General features: G+C 36.6%; 2 protein-coding genes across 3 annotated transcripts in view; one reads left to right on the top strand and one right to left on the bottom strand.

Moving 5' to 3' along the window:
• Positions 1-20,115, bottom strand: part of ART3 (ADP-ribosyltransferase 3 (inactive)) — a 125,046-nt gene that overhangs the window by 75,023 nt on the left and 29,908 nt on the right. The gene's annotated exons all lie outside the window — the stretch shown is intronic.
• CXCL11 (C-X-C motif chemokine ligand 11) lies at positions 6,315-7,640 on the top strand. The gene is made up of 4 exons (XM_004430849.3): positions 6,315-6,378; positions 6,971-7,097; positions 7,205-7,277; positions 7,509-7,640. The coding sequence occupies exons 1-4, from the start codon at positions 6,315-6,317 to the stop codon at positions 7,548-7,550; spliced, it is 306 nt and encodes a 101-aa protein (XP_004430906.1). The 3' UTR covers positions 7,551-7,640.

Here is a 20,115-nt window from a genome sequence, read left to right as displayed (position 1 = left end):
ACTCTTATTTAGCGTGCTTGTCTGGTAATCTCCCATAGCTGACTTCCTCCACCCCCAACATCCTCCTTTGTCTTTAGCTGAAGATAGTATTTAAGATGAGAACCTCCGCCATTTTGGCGAGTTACTCAGTTTTGCCTGGGTTTCTCCCACGTACACGTTATAAAGCTTTGTCTGATTTTCTCCTGTTATTCTGCCTCATGTCAATTTAATTCATAGCCCAGCCACAAAGGACCCAGAGAGGGTAAAGGATATGTCTTCTTCCCCTACAGCCTTAATAATTTTTTTAATTGTTTATACAATTTTTTCCAAGTTTGGGGGGAAAAGAATATAGCCTTGCCCAATGCCTAATGGCTGCCTTGAATACAGCCTGAGAATTTCTCTGATTTCTGGGAAGAGGATTTTAATAATGTTATAAGAAAATCACAGTAGTATTCCATTAAGGGTACCTGAAAAAATCCACTGGCAGTTCCCTAAATGCCTTAATCCCTTTATAGAAGAGCACTAAGTACTGTACTATTGTATTTTTAAGAGTTAAGGAATCTATATCAACCTGTTCAGTCTATTCACATTATTTTAGGTGCCTATTACACGTGTGGCAACCTTTTCCCCAGGAGTGAGTCATCTGCCTTCTACAAACCCAAAACAATAGGATTCTGTTACATTACACTGATTTATAATAAATGAAAATGTTAGTTTCCATTTCTAGCCCACTTTTCACTAATTTAACTGGAAAAAATATTCTTGATAGTACCCTTTTTTTAAGGCAATATATGATTCAGAGACTTACTGAATGGTGGGTTGGAAATTATCTTTAAATGCTTGGCATTAAAAATATTTTCAAGTGGGAAGACATTAAACTCTGCACTAACTGGATAATTTGGGATCATAATTAAAACTTCAGATGAATCACAGACTATGAAATTTTTAAGCTGGAAGGGTCTTTAGTGATTAATTATAGAAACTAGATTCATTTCCTGGGATTTTCCTTTAAATTCAAGGAAAAAATGGTTTGAGTTGGTGAACAGTCCAATTCCAGAAACAACCAAAAAAGAGGCAAGCACTATTAAAAAGACACGGAATGCAGCTTTATTTTTTTCCTGCTTAATCAGAGAGAGAGCAATGAGATGTAATGACTTAGTGAAGAGGGAAAGAACAAAAGGACTAGGGAAATTTAGAAAAATTCCTAAAACAAACAAACAAAAAAGCACAGTATCTCTCCATCTCTCCATTCCCATCTTTGTTTAAAATTAAGTACAGTATCAAGGAAGTATAATATGCTAAATGAATAAATAGACCTGTTCTGTCCAATATGGTAGCCACTAACCAAATATGGTCACTGAGCATCTGAAATGTGGCTAGTCCAATTTGAAGACTTAGTATTAAAAAAGTAAAATATCTCATTTAATGTTTTTATATTCATTATATGTTGAAGTGATAACTTTTTTCATGTTTTTGATTAAATAAAATATATTACTGGGCCGGCCCCGTGGCTTAGTGGTTAAGTGCGCATGCTCCACTACTGGCGGCCCGGGTTCGGATCCTAGGCACGCACCGACGCACCGACGCACCGCTTGTCCGGCCATGCTGAGGCCGCATCCCACATACAGCAACTAGAAGGATGTGCAACTATGACATACAACTATCTACTGGGGCTTTGGGGGGAAAAAAAAAAAAAAAGGAGGAGGATTGGCAATAGATGTTAGCTCAGAGCCGGTCTTCCTCAGCAAAAAGAGGAGGATTAGCATGGATGTTAGCTCAGGGCTGATCTTCCTCACACACACACACACACACATATATATATATATATATTACTAAAATGAATTTCACCTGTTTACTTTTTAAATGTAACTACTAGAATATTTAAAATTAAGCACATGGCTTGCAATATATTTCTACTGGATAAAGCTAGACAAGACAGCAAGTGCTATAAAGCTAGAAGAAGAAATCACTATATATTGAAGGAGGCTTTGTGGAAGGTGATTACAAAATGGAGTCCCACATGTCAAGGGCACCTAAAATGGAGCCAGGAGGTCATTAGGCAAGTGGGGTGTTATGTACGTCTCTACCTAGGTGGAATGTAAACTTTTGAACTGTGCTTCACTGCTATCATCCTGACTTTCTTCCAAGAAATATGCTCACTCCATAGATAAGAACTTTCTGCCTTAGAAATGGCCTTAGCAACCAATCACATATAGCCAAGAAGTAACAGATGTCACCAGCACCAATCACAAATCTTGCAAAACAACCTACTTAACTTTGCTGGAATTTGTCTCTTTTTGCCTTTATAAAGATTTGCCTCTTTTGTTCTCCTTGGAGCACATTTCAGTTTCTACTGGAATCTGTGTCTCCCAAATTGCAATTCCTAAGACCCCAAATAAACATTTTTGATTCTCTGACACAGTTTATGCCTCTTAATCGTTGACAGCTTTGTGAAGATATCAAAACTTAAAGGAAGGAAAGGATTCAGGAAAGGAGAGGAAAGTGCTGGAGAAACCATATTATATGAATAGAAAGATCTCTCAAGCTCACTAGATGAGGGGATTTTCTGAAAGAAATTAATCCCCATCATGTGATATTAGAAAGTATTTAGGCCAGAAGAAATCATAGTCCTAAAAACACACATCTACAGAGCCAGCAGAAATCAGGCAGACTAGCTTCTACAATAAGTTAGGAAGCTGCAACATTTGCAAGACCTAAGAAAGAACTTGGTTAGTTTTGTTCACTGCACTATCTTCAATATTCAAAAGAGCTCCAGGCATGTAAACAGACACCTAAAATAAATATTTGTTAAATAAATGAATGAGCACATGAACTACTGTAGAAAAGGGTGGTGCTTTTCTGTAAACTTTAAGGAAGAGACTCTGCGAGGAAGAAGCAGTAAAGAGGGAGAGAGTGTTGAGGAAGGAGAGAGCGTCGATTTTAGCACCTGCCAGAGCCTAATTAGGCTTGCTTTTTGTATGGTTCAAGAAAACGAGGTAAAAAGCTTAAAGCAGAAAACCAATCCCTCTCCCAACTCTGCATAATTTTGGATCTATTCCCTGAGGACTTGAAGTGAAGAATGAAGAAATAAACCTTCCTCAGCATCCAAACTGCAATTTAGCTCTGAGGAAAAGCAGAAAAGGCTGCATCCACATGGGTAGGGATAACCCTACCCATGCAAGCAGTAACCCCCTCCCTATAGATTATTGGATGGTCTAGGAAGAGGAAGGATTTTTTTTCTTCTCCCTGTCTTCTCCTCTACCTCTGCCTAGAATATTTAGAAATATATCCTGACACACAGAAAAATCAGAAACCTGGCATAGTCTGATATGGAAACTGTTATGTGAAAAATGTGTGTGTGTATCCAAAGGGGAAAAAAACTAGTTAGTTTCCAATGATTTTACAACATTATGTACTACAATTGTAGCAAAGGAAGACAATAAAACAACATACACGGAGTTCTGAAAGAGAAAATTCTAACCCATGAGTTTTCTACCCAGTTAAGTAGTAATTCACACATGAAGGCAAAAGGAAGAGCGAGTTTGTTCATGTTTTATGTAAATCTCAATTATGCCTGTTTGGAATAGTATAACATTTGGAACATTTATCAAGTCCTAGTTCATGCATAAATATTTTTAAGAATGTCAATTTCCAGGGGTTTTTCTTTTTTTTAATTAATCAAGAATCACTGTTTAAGAGATTGTCTTACACTAAAGCTACAAGACAGCACAACTTTAGGTGGCAAACAGAAATATTCACTATTCTTTGTCTATATTTTGTGAACCATGCTGTTGTGTTACTGCATTGGACTTCTGTAAGTGATTTTCATGATTAGTATGTTACTTTTACATTCAAAATTATTCTAATTTAAAGTACTTTTCATACCTTATAACAATATCATCCAATCTTTTATTAAGTGGTTATGCTTGTCCTAATGCTGAAAAACTCTCCAAAATAAGTTAGATGTGGTATGTCAATTTAGGAAAGAACACTAAAATACTAGAGATGATAATAACAGCACTTAACACTTTTTGAGTGCCAGAGACTCTTCTAAATGATTTACATGAATTACTGCTTTTAATACTTAGCTTACAATGGCCCTATGAAAAAGGTACATTATCCCCATTTATATTATCTCTATAATGTAAATATAAATACATAAATTATAAATATTATAGTATAATATTTATATTATCTATAGATGAGAAAACTGAGGCTCAAAAAGTTGAGGTAACTTGCTTAGGACCACACAGCTAGTAAACAATAGAGCGTGGATTTGAAAATGGGCTTACTCCAGAGCCTTCACTGTTAACAACCATGCTCGACTGTGTTTCTAACACTAAGAAAATGAAAAGCAGCAATAAAGAAAAAATAACGGATTAGGATTTATGAGATCTAAGCACATATTCCTTTTACTTTACCCATTTTCCTGTGGGAAAATTAAGTCTTGAATCACAGATGTTAAACGAATGAATGAATGAGAAAGAGAGAAAAATATTCCAGCTACTTTGAGATTAATTAAAATAAAGACTAAGGTTTTAAAGACTGGTAGCGGTTGCTAAAAGAACTTAAATGTAGAGTATGTCTAAATATATGATTTCAGGATAAAATGTAAATGATAATTCTCAAAAGAGAAGTTAACGTAAAATAATCATCTGAAAATAGTAAACTAGCTATCACTCCCAGGTTATACCAATAAAACTAAGAAATAGGAAGAAATGTTCGAAAGAAAGTAACAGTGATTTTCTCATCTTACAAAGAGAGGAACCAGAAGATACTATTTATAGTTGATGTATATAATTAGAAAAATTCCCATAAAATATTTTTTAAAGATTATCGGCAAGGGGGCCGGACCGGTGGCACAAGTGGTTAAGTGTACGCACTCCGCTGCAGTGGCCCGGAGTTCACCAGTTCAGATCCCAGGCTTGGCAAGCCATGCTGTGGCAGCGTCCCACATAAAGTGGAGGAAGACGGGCATAGATGTTAGCCCAGGGCCAGTCTTCCTCAGCAAAAAAAAAAAAAAAAAAAAAAAGAGGAGGATTGGTAGATGTTAGCACAGGGCTGATCTTCCTTACACACACAAAAAGAAGATTATTGGCAAAATGTAAAACAATGTATTCCTTTCAAATCACATAAGCAAAATGTAGAAAGAAACCAAAGAAAACATAAAGACAGAAAAGAAATAGCAAGCATTTTAAAAAGCTTACCAATTACCAATTATACAGTAAATAATTAAATTCACCCAGTAAAAGTCTCTTGGGGGCCAGCCCCGTGGCACAGTGGTCAAATTTGCATGCTCCACTTTGGCGAGGTTCGATGGTTCGGATCCCGGGCGCACCACTCATCAAGCCATGCTGTGGCGGTGTCCCACATGCAAAGCAGAGGAAGACTGGCACAGATGTTAGCTCAGGGCCAATCTTCCTCACACACACACACAAAAAATCCCTTGGATATGATTTTTTTTAAGTGTCTGGAAGTGACACATTTAAAACAAATAGATTCAGAAAGCTTAAGAGGAAAAGGTAAACATAAATAAAAAGAAAATAGGAGTTACATCAAAGTAGAATCTAAGAAGTAAAAACACCATGAGAAAAAAGGATTATTTTTTTTAAATCCACAACTCATACAACTTTATGTACTTAAGTGCTAAAGTATATATAAAGTAAAAGTAGTTAAACATGCAAAAAGAAATGGATATAAATTCAGAAGTATAGGGAGACTTCTTTAGAGGTGCAATTATAGGTGGCAAAAATATAAATAAGGTTAAATAAAAGTCATCTGATGTCAAATAATGTAGGCCTTACATATATGATAAGAGTTTGGACTTAAAAGCAAAAGTAAGATGATAAAAATTGTGTTTTTTTAAGAATGTTCTTTCGTATAGCTACGTGAAGGATGGAGGGTGAAAAGACTGAAAACAGGAAGGCAATCTTCCTGAATGAAAGAATGAATAGCAATCGAGTTCCATTGCCCAGGCAGTCCAATAATTAAATACATTTCTAGGAAATACCACCTTAAGAAATCTGGTTCCCATCTGGGTATACACTATTCCATATCTTACAGGTCTTTACTCTTTACAAAGTGCTTTCACATTCCTTTTACTTTCAACACTGTAAGAAATAGGAAGAGACAGTGATATTTAGATGAGAACAAAATAGAAACTCTTGGAAGCAAGAAAGGAGCATGACTCAAGGAGGGAAATTCCTGTTGACTTAAGAGGATTGTTGGTATATAAAAATGCCCTATATATGCCAATTAAGAATTCTCTTCCACATTCAGCATTTCTACTCCCTCCAAGAAGAGTATCAAAGCTGAAGCAGCAGCAATAGACAAACATGAGTTTCGTGAAGGGCATGGCTATAGTCTTGGCTGTGATATTCTGCGCTACGATTGTTCAAGGTATATGGTACTTTTTACTTCTCAGCCTACATATTTCTTTTCTAATGCTTCAAATGTCTTTTCTTCCACTTTTATTCTGAAAGATATACTAAATTTTTATTTAACCTCACACATTAGAAGTAACTACAGCTTTGGCAGAAAATGTTGGAAATGGAAATGTTTAAGGCACTAGAGATGATTATTGAAACTAGAGATGATAAACTTCATGGAATTTTTGATATGGCTACAAAATCTGGCAAGAGCCTCTAGCAATAGTTTTAAATGTCTGTTAACAAGATTTTATCTGAGATAACATTATTAGCTTCCTGAAAAACTCGTGAGCATAAAAGCAAGAGGCAAATAAGCTTGATCTCCAATAAACTTCTTTCATGCTTCCCTTTATTCTTTAATGGTTTGCTTACAAATTTAAAGAGAAGCTCATCAACATCTGACTTAAGCTCCTTTCCCAGTAAAAGCAGTGTCAAGTGCTATTTGACAAATGACTATCTTTACCCTTGATGAAAACTCAGCTCACATTCTTCACCAGGATTATAAACCATAGCCACCTGTTGCAATCAGATGCATTAGTGACTGATGCTATAATCTGTTCTAGGTTTCCCCATGTTCAAAGGGGGACGCTGTCTTTGCATAGGCCCTGGAGTAAAAGCAGTGAGAGTGGCAGATATTGAGAAAGTCTCCATAATTTACCAAAGTAACAACTGTGACAAAATAGAAGTGATGTAAGTAATGAACTCTCTAAAGATGACAATGGTGGAGGCTTTTACGGGTTTTTTGCTTATGTTTTTCCATCCAAAATTGAAGGTTGTTTTGGATCTTCCTTTAATAGTATCACCCTGAAAGCAAATAAAGGACAAAGATGCCTAAATCCCAGATCGAAGCAAGCAAACGTTATAATCAAGGTAGGTTACCAGATTACTTCCATTTTATAATCTGTTTTATCCAAGACAGATCTTTTGAAAAAATAAACTAAACAATTGTAGAAAGATTCTGCTATGATCCTATGTGAAGTTTTGATAAGGGGTTTTTGGTTATAATTAGCCTCCCTTTCCTGCTATGTTTTTACATGTCAACTCTTAATCACCGGGAAACAAGAACAGCCCAAGTTTATAAAACTCATTTTCTCATTACAGAAAGTTGAAAGAAGGAATTTTTTAAAATATCAAAATGTATGAAGTCCTGGAAAAGAGGATTTGAAAATCTAGAACAAGTTTAACTGTCACTACTGAAATGATAAGAATTCTGCAAACGGAAACTGACTTTCTCCTGCCTGTTGCAATGTATATTCATGCCATTCTAGGTTAGGGAAAGCTACTAGGACATTTGATGCTTCTAACTATTGTGCTGTGACTATAAAAACATTTCTGTCTCTAGAATTTATCTGTCTGTACTTGATCTATATTCCACATTACAATCTGCAGTTACAATGGAGACATTATTACTGGATTCAAGACCTTGTGAGTCAAAAGCATCATCCATGTGTGTAATAAACATTCCTCAAATAATTTTTAATGTAAAGACACATTTCTTTTCCCAAAAATCATATAGCACATATATACCTAGGAAAAAAGTTCTTACACATCATTGTGCTTTATAAAAAGGATGCAATTCATGAAATTTTCTATGAAAAAAATTATAAGCAAAGGGAAACTGGTAAGAGTGTAAATATTTCATAACTGAATTAGTAGCTCTGGTATTAATTTGATTTTTTTTAACAACTTGGTTTTTTTTTATTGAGATGTTTTGAAGCAATTAGGATATATGTATGTTTACTGTGCATTTTGGTTTTATCTATTCTTATAAATTACAGCACTATTTTGGACACATTTTAAATATAAAATGTTTTTGTCTATCAAAGAAAAAAATGTTGAAAAATAAATATATATGCAATCTGGCAATCACCTTTACTTTCTGTGATTCCTTTTCTTAGAAAAATACATAATCTATTTTTTCAGTCATGCCTATACAAAACTCAAGCCTATCTAAAATACTTTACTTTGAAAAGAATCAAAATAATTTTCTCTAATAAACTATCACAACCCTTCTTAAAACAATCATATGTTTTCCAGAGATTTGAGATGCCTGTAGCAATTTTACCTGGTATTTCAAGAAGCATACAGCTACCTGTCATCACACAGAATTGTTTAGAAATATGTTTTAATGGGTAGTTGTGAAGGACAGCTGTCTTTTTTTAAGGGGTCTTCCTAGGTTCAAACCCCTTTCTTACTTGGGGCAAACCCCTTATTATGTGAGTCTTGGTAGGAGGCCAAACTGGAGAAGCTAAAGGAAGGAGATCCTCCCTGGCAGCCAGAACAAGGTCTCAGCCAGACCGATCCTACTCTACACACTTTGAACTCCAGCGAGCACCACGAAGATGCTATCAGTAAGAAAATTATTTAAAGTAGCAGTAGTAGCAGTTTAAGTCTTACAGTAACGGCTTCCTAACATGTGTTTCCGTAGCATGACTTTGGCTAGTCCTTCCTGCTACCTAGTTCCCTTAGGTTTTTGTCCATTTTTCCAAGCCTGATTCTTCAGTCTTCCTCTGGATTCTTCACCTACCAATTAAATTCCTTTTCTGCTGAAGCTAGCTGGAGTTGGTTTCTCTGCACATAACCAAAAACCTTAGCTGATACAGCACTCTTTATATAAACACCTATACATTTGAAAAAATGAAAATATTTGTTACAGAATTACCAGAAAAACAATCAGGTATTTCTTTTTTATTTGAAAACAAAAGAATAATTTTAATGTATCTTTTGTGTATCCTTCCCATTGATATCCAAGAGCAAACCATAAAGCAGATCAGAGAATGGACAGAAAAGTAAATAGAAGAGGAGGGTGTCTGGAACCTAACAGGCCCTCTTACTGACTGGCTTTTTGACTGGTGCCTACAAGCAACAATGAGAAGCCAAAATGTTATTCAGGGGATTTGTATATGAATCTATATAATCTATATCATATATTTATACTATGATATATAATATAAATATGTATAATATAAACACATATATATAAGTATATAATATAAATATATTTTACATATCATAAATCTATATAAATTTCTATATACAAATGAGACTTCCATATAAATTCCCTGGATAGTCTAAGACTTGGATCTAATATTTGATTTTTTTGGAGTATCTTTAAAAATAAAAAATCACTGAGTTGAACTACCTGATAAATTTGATATTAAAAAATAATTTTACTTTAAAAAAAAGTAAAGTAATATAGATCAGTAGATTATTATTATTTTTTTAAATTTTTATTTATTTATTTATTTATTTTCCCCCAAAGCACCAGTAGATAGTTGTATGTCATAGTTGCACAGCCTTCTAGTTGTTGTATGTGGGACGTGGCCTCAGCATGGCCAGAGAAGCAGTGCATCGGTGCACGCCCGGGATCCAAACCCGGGCCGCCAGCAGCGGAGCGCGTGCACTTAACCGCTAAGCCATGGGGCCAGCCCTCAGTAGATTATTATTGAGAAGACAATAAATACTTATATTTCTTCATGGCAAAATAAACATATGAAAGAATTAACATACCTGAGTCAAGATCCTTCCCACTTCAGTACCTTTGCACATACTATTCCCTCTGCCCATTTCTTCACTCATGCCTATTAGTCACTTAGATCTCAGCTTAAGTGACAGTTTCTGCAACAGGTCCTCTTTGAAACCACCCCTTCAATCTCAACTAGATTAGTTGTCCTATTTGTTTCTTTTATTAACACACTCTACTTTTCCATCACACTATTATTGCAATTGTAACTAAAGAATTACTCCTGTGATTAATATCTGCTCTCCCCAAGGGTAAGTTCAATAACAAAGCCACTGTAGTCCTAGGCCACAGAACAGTGCATGGCACATAATGGACCCTCAATAAATTTTTGAGAATGGAATGACTGAATGGCAATAGAAATTAAGGGAAAAGGAACTTACAGCAGAGGAATGGCATGAAAAAATGCACACTGGTAGGAAAGTACGCAGTGAACTTTGAAAATAATAATTAGATTGGTTTGGTTGGAATGAAGGATGAAGGACATCAAATGTCTAGCTAAGCAACCTTGAATTTTACTCTCTATAAAATGGGGATTCATTAAACATTCATGAACAAGAGAATGACCCTATCCAAGTTATTCTAAATTATTCTGGGAATTGCATAGAAGGTTGATGGGAACTGGGAAAGACTGGGAAAGGGAATATGTTACCTTAGCTCAGGCCTGTATTTCCCAAACTTTAAGGCATTCTCATACCATCTACAAATTTTTCCCATATTTCTGATCAATCTTCAGTATATTTTGAAAATTCTATGTACCACCTTTATTTTGTCTACATTTACATAAAAAGCAAACTTTCACTACTGTACATGTGAAGTATCACTTACTATAGAAATAAAACGTAACGATAAAAGGAAATACAATGAAAAAATACTAAATTCCAACTAGATACTACTGTATGCCAAAGGTTCTAAGCCTCAGGCCTGCTCTGTATTTGTTAAAAGGGAGATTAACATACTTGGTGAGGTGTTTGAAAGCCATACTAATATCAAATTGAGACTCTCTATGATCTAATCAGAGGGACTGAAGTTAAAAAGAGAACAATTAATTGATATTAAATGTTGTTATCAGCAAGCCCCCAGTACTTTCCCATAATTGGGGAAATACTGGTCTGAAAAGTAATAAGGGCAGTAAGTTAAACAGAATTACCATATGACCCAGCAGTTCTACTCCTAGGTACATACCCAAAAGAAATGAAAACAATTGTTCAAACAAAAACTTGTACACAAGTGTTCATAGAGCACCATTCACAATAGCAAAAAGGTAGAAACACCCAAATGTCCATCAACAGATGAACGGATAAAGAAAATATGGTGTATACACACAAAGGAATATTATTCAGCCATAAAAAGGAATGAAATATTGATGCATACTACAACATGGATGAACCCTGAAAACATTATGTTCAAGTAAAAGAAGCCAGACAAAAAAGGCAACATACTGTATGAGTCCATTTGTATGAAATACCCAGAACAGGCAAATCCATAGAAACAGAAAGCAGATTAGCAGTTTTCAGGGGCAATGGGGAGGAGGTAATGAGAAGTGACTGCTTAATGGATACTGAGTTTCTGTTTGGGGTGATAAAGTTCTGGAACTAGACAAAAGTGTTGATTATACAACATTGTGAATGTACCTAATGCCACTGAATTGTATACAAACTTTTAAATGGTTAACATGGTAAGTTTTACGTTATGTGTATTTTACCACAATATAAAAATAATAAGGGCTAACCTAAGGTGGTAATGGTGAAAACAGAAATATAATGGGATTATATTGCAAAAAGAGAATCACTAAGACTTAGTGATAAGCTATATGTAATGGTTGAAGCTGAGGAATCAACGAAAATGCTAAGGATTTGAACCTGACATGGAGGCAGAGAAGGGAATCAAGAAACGCAGCTGAGGTTTTGAGGTTTAAAAAAATAGTACTGCCACTAACAGGAATAGGGAGATCAGGGGAAGATGTGGTTTAGCAGAGAAAACTGCAGCTTGAGTTTTAAACTTATAGAACCTGAGATGCCAAATACCCACAGTGATTTAGAAATTCAGAACTGTTTCTTCTAATTAACTAATAATTTCCTCTAATTAAACAGATCGAGTAGTTTTTGGATAATATTGCTAAAAAAGCAAAGATTATATTTAATTATTTTTGGCTATTGAGTATGGTACTTAATATACCCAAAAAGAATTAATATACCTCGTTAGTACCTGTTTCTTCAAGATTTCCAGAACTAACAAATATAAATCTTTACGATGCAGTCAATGCATTCGTGAATTACAAACAGTACACTAGCACACATGCAACTGTTTGGGTTATTTGTGGGAGGGGGCAAGGCAATGTTAGTTGCTTCTTCTTGCTTTGTCTGCAGATTTTATTTGAAACTGAGATCATTATGTACATTGCAACTATAGTTTTGCTTAAGTACCAAAGAAGGATAACTACACTTCCCGGAAATTCTGGCTCCATAAACGCAGATGTAGTTGCTTGGTGCTGCTCAATAAACTGCTAGTATATTGGAAACACCCTGAGGTAAATTACAGACTTTACATAATTGCCTATAAGTCATGATTTAGCATTCTTCTTTAAATTGTTCACAAAGACAGACTGTCAATAAGAGTTTGAAGAAAACCAAATGATGATCTAAAATATAGAATAACATGCACTATTGAACTACATCATATTGAACTACAATATTTAAGATTCCTCCTCCCAAAAGAGACAACAATGAATCAATTAAAAGTAGATCTTTTCTAAAGCCTTTGATTAAAAATGGAACAAAACATTCATAAAATTCATTTTTATTTTATTTAAATCTCTGATTTATGAGAAGGAAGAGGTAACGCACCATACTTACGGAAACGCATTTACCTTCATGGTGCTCTCAATGTTACCTCTTCCCCCAAATGATTAAGTCTGCCATACAGCAGTCTCCCCTTAACCACAGTTGCACTTTTCATGGTTTCAGTTACCCAGGGTCAGCTGCAGTCCGAAAATATTAAATGGAAAATTCCAGAAATAAACAATTCATGTTTTAATTGGTGCCATTCTGAGTAGCATGATGAAATCTCACGCCATTCTGCTCCTTCCCACTTGGAATGCTACGTCACAATGCCTATGTCATTCACTTCACTTCGTCTCATCATATAGGAATTGTATCATCTCACATAATAACCAGAAGAAAAAGGGTATGTACAGTACAATAAGATATTTTGAGAGAGACAGAGAGAGAGACCACATTCACATAACTTTTATTACAGTATATTGTTATAACTGTTGATTTTATTATTGTTAATCTCTTACTGTGCCTAATTTATAAACTAAACTTTATTGTAGGTATATATGTATAGGAAAAAACATAGTATATATAGAGTTCGGTACTATCCGCAGTTTCAGGCATCCACTGGGGGTCTTGGAACATATTCCCCACAGATAAGGGGGGACTACTATATTTGTAAAAATCCTCCCAAATGCATGAGTTCAGAAACATAGCACTCTATTTCAAAGTATGTTCACCTTTGTTATCCACCGCAATTCCAAAAAAAGACCAAGGCTGCCCCTACCTCTACCTCTACCTTGACCCTGGGCCTCTCTTCAACAAAGCCATATACTTATGGCCTACCTGCCCTAGTTTCATCACACCCCAAGCTGTCACAAGATTCTGAAAATAAAATCATCTAAATTGCCTTTAATATATATGCCAATACAACAACAAATATCTCCATATCCCCACACTCATACATTCACACATATATATTCCATTTAGCCTATTAAAAAAGACAATGAGAAGCAAAGCAAAGATACGGAAGCTCCTGCCATTTATACTCAGCAGCTGTCCAAATGACATTACCTGAAAGTACAATCCATATCACATTAAATTTCAATTCATCTCTTTCTCTCCTATCTCTATGGTTAAAGCTTTAGTTCAGGGCCTAACTAGCTCTTATCTAGACTACTGTAAGAGCCTCCTTAGTCTTCCTGTCTCAGTCTCCCATCCTCCAACAGTGCTCCAAAGTAACCTCTGACAAAGACTCTCTCCGTGACCAAGCTTTAGCTTGCTCCTCTGAACCTTCTTCCCAACTAGGCCTCAACCTTCGGGCTTCTGCATTCATCTCTACAGAATCCAGTTTTAGCAAGAATCTTGCTAAGTCAGTTTAGCAAGAATCCCCTATCCTTGATACCTGATCACTCTTGACATCTGGTCAAATTCCTCATCTCCCACCATCTACCAGTGATATCTGATCACTCTGAGCTGCCTTCAACAAGAACCCTGTTAGGTCAGTTTAGCAAAAATTACCCTACCCCCTTAATAATTTTCCATCCATTAATCCCCCCCTCAACTCCTTGGCTATAAATCCCTACTTTTCCACGCTGTATTTGGACTTGAGCCCAGTTCTATACTGAGGTCTCTTGTCCCGTACTGCAACAGGTGTTCCTGAACAAAATCTGTTTTTACCATTTTAACTATTGTTTAGATTTGGTTTTCTCTGACACTTTCTAAAACACAAATGTGATATTCCTCTCCTTGTAAAATCTTTCAATACCTTCTCATTGTCTTCAGAATGAAGTCCACATCGCTTAGTCTATCTCACTGAATGCTAATTCTCACCTCCTGAAACTCTCTACTCCTGTCACATTCAATTATTTGCCATTTCCATGTTATTTTCTGAAATGCCCTTCTCCTTTACCCACTTGTCCAATACCTACTCATCCTTCAAGACTCTGTTCGAGTTACCTGCCATAATCCTTTCCTGAGGCATCCCACACATATATACACTTTAGAATGGATCACTCTCCCTTACTTCCCCCCTATAACACATCTTTCTTCTTATCCACTTATGATGTCTTCCTCTCCTGGGAGATCCCAAGACTCCTTTCAGCAATCATGGGATCTCTTTGATGGTCTCTGAGCTTCCTTGGTTGGTTGTCAGCCAGTGGTTATCTTACAATACTTGCTTTTTCAGGACTGAGAGTATGTCATATTTACTTGTACTCCTGTAGGACCCATGGCACAGTACCTTGGCGGATGCTCAATATTTGCTAGTAAAATAGGACTCTTGGTGCCTAGAGCACCAGAGACCAAAGGGCTTTCACCAGAATCTGCATAAAGGGGTCTTCTAGTTTATAGTAAGGGATCTTCACATTTCTATAGCTGGCATGTGTTGTACTGAATAATGCTCTTAGAACACTCATAGGTGCTTCAAATATTTGTGGTTTTCTAATTTATAGTAGTGATAGATTTGTGAATGATTTATATTTTTTCATAAATTTCTTTTGTCATTACTGTTTTGTTTTTTGTTTATTTTGCACTAAAGGTTCTAATACATATAATCACTGAATATCTTACATGTGCTTTGTGGTCATAGTCTTAAGTGTTCACTGTGTAACAACTATGGAAGGGTTGAATGAGCATAGATTATACTATACTATACTATATTATATTATAAAGCAGCAGTTCTCAAAGTGTGACGCTCCCTGCCTCCACCCCCTAGGGGTCCCTGAGATACTTTCAGGAAGTCCATAAAGTCAAAACTATTTTCATAATAATATTAGGATGTTATTTTAAAAAGGCTGAGGGCAAACACTTAAATCAGTTAATCTACATCTTTGTATATACCTTGATAATTACAAATAATAATTAGGGATTACATATAAAATCTGTCGTATTTCTGTTTACAAACCAAAATCAAATATAAGAGTCATTCTTAGAAGATACATAATATAACAATAATTATGAGGTAATCTATATCAATACTTCTAGATTGTATCATCAAAATCTGAGAAGGAAGTTCTGGGAGGAAGTGGGAAAGAAGGAATGGGAGGTAACAGGAGGAGAAATGAGAGGAATTCAAGACATCTGACTTGGATAATGCTAATCATTTGTACTCAGTTTTTTTTTTTTCTTATTGAGATAACATTGGTTTATAATGTCATATAAATTTTAGGTGTACATCATTATATTTCCACTTCTGTACAGACTACATCATGTTCACCATCCAAAGTCTAGTTGCCATCCATCACCACACACGTATCCCCTTACCCCTTTCACTCTCTCCCCACCCACTTCCTCTCTAGTAACCACCAATCTATTCTCTGTATCTAGTGTTTGCCCTTGGCCTTTTTTATACTCTGGCTTACCTATTTTGATCACTCACTGCACCATCAACCATTTCTTGGTCACTTGGAATTTATCTTCAAGCATTTTTTTCAGCAGAGACAAATAAGAAAAACCTTGTCCAGGAGAACTGCATACCATAGAAAATTTTTGAAACTTTGCCTATCAGAGAATATACTTGTTTTCACACGTGAAAAACCACCTGACTAGGTATAAAATCCTTGAATCATAGCCTTTTATGAAGAAAACTCTATAGATATTGCTTTGGTATAGCTAGCAAAGAGTGGCACAGATCTGAATGATTTTATCTTTCTTCTTTTGGCATTATCTATTTGTCCCTCTCTGAACAAATGTTGTTGTAATAAGAAGAAAATTAATAAAAACAATTTTTAAAAAAGATATTATGGGGGCTTGCCCGGTGGTGTAGTGGTTAAGTTTGCACAGTCCACTTCAGCGGCCCAGGGTTTGTGGGTTTGGATCCCAGTCACAGACCTACACACTGCTCATCAAGCCATGCTGTGGTGCCATCCTACATACAAAATAGAGGAAGACTGGCACAGATGTTAGCTCAGGGACAATCTTGCTCAAGCAAAAAGAAGAAGACTGGCAACAGATGTTAGCTCTGGGCCAATCTTCCTCACCATAAAAAAAAGATGTCTCTTTTCTATTCTCATTCTCTCATGAGTTTCCCAGAGGCTACATGGCATGTAATATTGCAACAAGTTAAAATTCAGTAGATGAGAGAGTCTAGCTATCTTCTAGTAAGCCAGACATTGAAGACATTAAAGAAATTTGCAAAAATGTAAAACAATGCTACTCTTTTCACTAAATTATTTTTGTTTTAGAAAATATGGTTATTTTTAATTAAAATGTTATTTTTGTTAATATGTAACGGGCTTATCACTAGCTTCCAGTAACATCCTTTCCTTACCCTGCCTCTTTCTGAGAGATAACAGCTTCCCACTGGATGCTCTCAACATCCTTTACTGGTTCCTTTAATCTTCTTCACAGCTCTGTACGTAGAACCTTCATTAAATTCTTTTCAAAATTCTAGCTGAGTGTATCCTCTGCTTCTTTCCAGGTCCCTGTCTGATACACACTCATCTTGATTGCGGTCAGGCACAAGCAAGAGAACCTGCTTCCTCCTGAGGGACAACTGATGCTACTAATTTAAGATGACCAGGTGCCCTGATTTGTTGATTGATGTCATAGATTTTGTCAATAGAGGCTGATGACAAAAGCAAACCACAGAGGCAGTACAGTAGAGTGATTGAGGCTCTGGAGTTAGACTGCCTGAATGAGAATCTTGTGACAGAATGCCATTTTAGCTTGTTATAAAACAGGTACACCTTACAGAGTGGTTGTTAAGATTAAATTTGATAAATAAAAAAAAAAAAAAAAGCACAGCCTACCACAAAAGAAAGCATGCAGTATTAATTTTAATACATTATTTTCAATAAAATAAATTTTAACACTATGCAGTTTACGCAAACAGTTAATATGGAAACCAGGCAGCCTTCAAACACTTTATAGTAAGAACCATGCATAACTTGAGACCTCCTGTGTTGGGATTTGTCAATACATCTTAATCCACAGTCTTCCTGCCCTACTGGTGCCATGAAGAAAGAGAGACAGACAGAAGAGAGTGAAAGAAAGAAAGAAAAAGAGAGACATGTCATCATCATGGCAGCGGGAGAGGAACCCTTTGTATTTCCCCTTCAATCTACAGCAAGTAAAACATTCATAACTCAACAAAGGCTACAATGTCCAACATACCAGGATGCTGAAGAGATCCACACATCAGTATATATGAAGGTGGGAGGACTGGAGCACACAGAGGAGGCGTTTTAAATGGGGGAACAGCAGAGACAATGCCCAGGACTCTGGACCAACAGCCGCAGCAGCTGAGCCAGCTGCCCTAAGCCTCAGAGAACCCGGTGGGCAGCAGCAGAGGTGCACATGCAACTCCAGCCAGTCAGCCACGGTAGCACCTGCAGCCATGGGGAGCAGAGCAGCAATGGAGGTAAAGCTCCATGATCCTGGGCCCCTGGCCGCAGCTCAGAGCCTGGTGGCAGCAGTGGAGGCATGCACAGGACTCTTGACATCCCAAGTGTAGCTGCACCTGCAACCACAAACCAACAGGCAACAGCAAGAGGCAGTGCCCCATGAACCCACCTCCTTCTCCATCCTCCCCTCCCCCTGCCATGGTGGCAGAGCTTCTGACCCAGGTAATCCCAGTGCAGCAGATGCATCAGCCATCCCTGTATGCCCTGTGGCGAAGCCAGCAACCACAGCAACACTGGCAACAGGAGGGCATCAGTGACCCCCCAGAGGTGCAGGTGGCAATGACAAAAGTACTGGCAATACCCCAAAGAGAGGTGATGAAGGATGGAATGTTCAGATCCTCAAATATAGCCAGAGGCAGTTCGGGTAAGAGAAACCAAAAACTTGCACCGTAGCGCCACCTCCTGAAAAACAAAAGAAAGACCTCTAATCCCCAACTGGTTGAAAAGTTTGAATCAAAATCTAAATAAGAAAAGTGTTTGCTCTGACAAATGCACAGAGGAATAACTCAGCAAGCACCACAAAAAGCCACAGTAACATGGAATCACAAAAAAGAAAATAATTCTCCAGAAACTAAAGTCATAGAAGATTATGATCTAACTGATAAGGAATTCAAAAGAGCCGTCATGAACTCAATTAGCTACGAGAAAACTCAGACAGGCAGTTCAATGAGCTCAGGAATATAATCAACGAACAGAGGAATACTTTATCAAAGAGACGAAACTCTAAAATAAGAACCAAACAGAAATTCTGGAGCTGAAGAATTCAATAAATGAGATGAAGAAAGCATTAGAAATAAAGCAGACCATATGGAAGAGAGAATTAGTGAGCTTGAAGATAGAAATCTAGAAATGATGCAGGTAGGAGAGGACAGAGTACTAAGATTTTTTAAAAATGTAGAAATTCTACAAGAATTATATGATTCCATTAGAGAAAGCAACATAAGGATAATGGGTACCCCAGAAGGAGAGAAAGAGAAGGTAGCAGAGAGCTAATTTAAAAATATAATAGCTGAGAACTTCCCAAACATGTGGAAGGAAGTGGATACACAAATCCATGAAGCTAACAGAACACCCAATTATCTCAACATAAAAAGACCTTCTCCAGGACACACGATAACAAAATCGTCAAAAGTCAATGACAATGAAAGAATATTAAGGCAGCCAGGGGAAAAAAAACAACCTACAAGGAAACCTTCCATTAGGCTATCAGCAGAATTCTCAACATAAGCTCTACAAGCCAAGAGAGACTGGAATGATATATTCAAAATATAGAAAGATAAAAATTGTCAGCCAAAAATACTCTATCCAGCAGTTACCTTTCAAATATGAAGGAGAAATAAAAGTTGTCCCAGACAAGCAAAAGCTGATGGAGTTCATCACCATTAGACTTGCCTTACAAGAAATGTTGAAAGGAGCTCTCCTATCTGAAATGAAAAGGCAAAGGTATACAAAGCTTTGAGCAAGATGATAAAGAGAAAGAATCAGAAAATTGCAACTCTGTATCAGAATAAGTTAGTAAACAATTATAATATAAATAATAGATAATAAAACATAATAATATTAACTAGTAATATAATATAAAGAAAGGAAGCATTAAAAATAACTATAATCACTTCAATTTGGTAACAAACTTACAATACAAAAAGGGATAATTGGTGACAATAAAAACATAGAAGGGGATGAGGAAAAGGACAGAACCTGTATAGGCAAATGAAGATAAAATGCTATCATCAGAAAAAGGACTATCTTACCTATGAGACCTTTTATACAGACCTCATGGTAACCAGAAAACAAAAATTGAGAGCAGAGTCACAAAACATAAAAAAAGAGGAATGTAAGAAACATATCACAGGGGCCGGCCCCGTGGCTTAGCCGCTAGGTGCATGCGCTCCGCTGCTGGCGGCCCAGGTTCAGATCCCGGGTGCGCACCGATGCACCGCTTCTCCGGCCATGCTGAGGCCAAGTCCCACATACAGCAACTAGAAGGATGTGCAACTATGACATACAAC

The sequence above is a fragment of the Ceratotherium simum genome, chromosome 8, assembly GCF_057802395.1.
Source record: "Ceratotherium simum simum isolate JZ-2026a chromosome 8, ASM5780239v1, whole genome shotgun sequence".
NCBI classification, from domain to species: Eukaryota; Metazoa; Chordata; class Mammalia; order Perissodactyla; family Rhinocerotidae; genus Ceratotherium; species Ceratotherium simum.
This window is presented reverse-complemented; position numbering and strand designations above follow the sequence as displayed.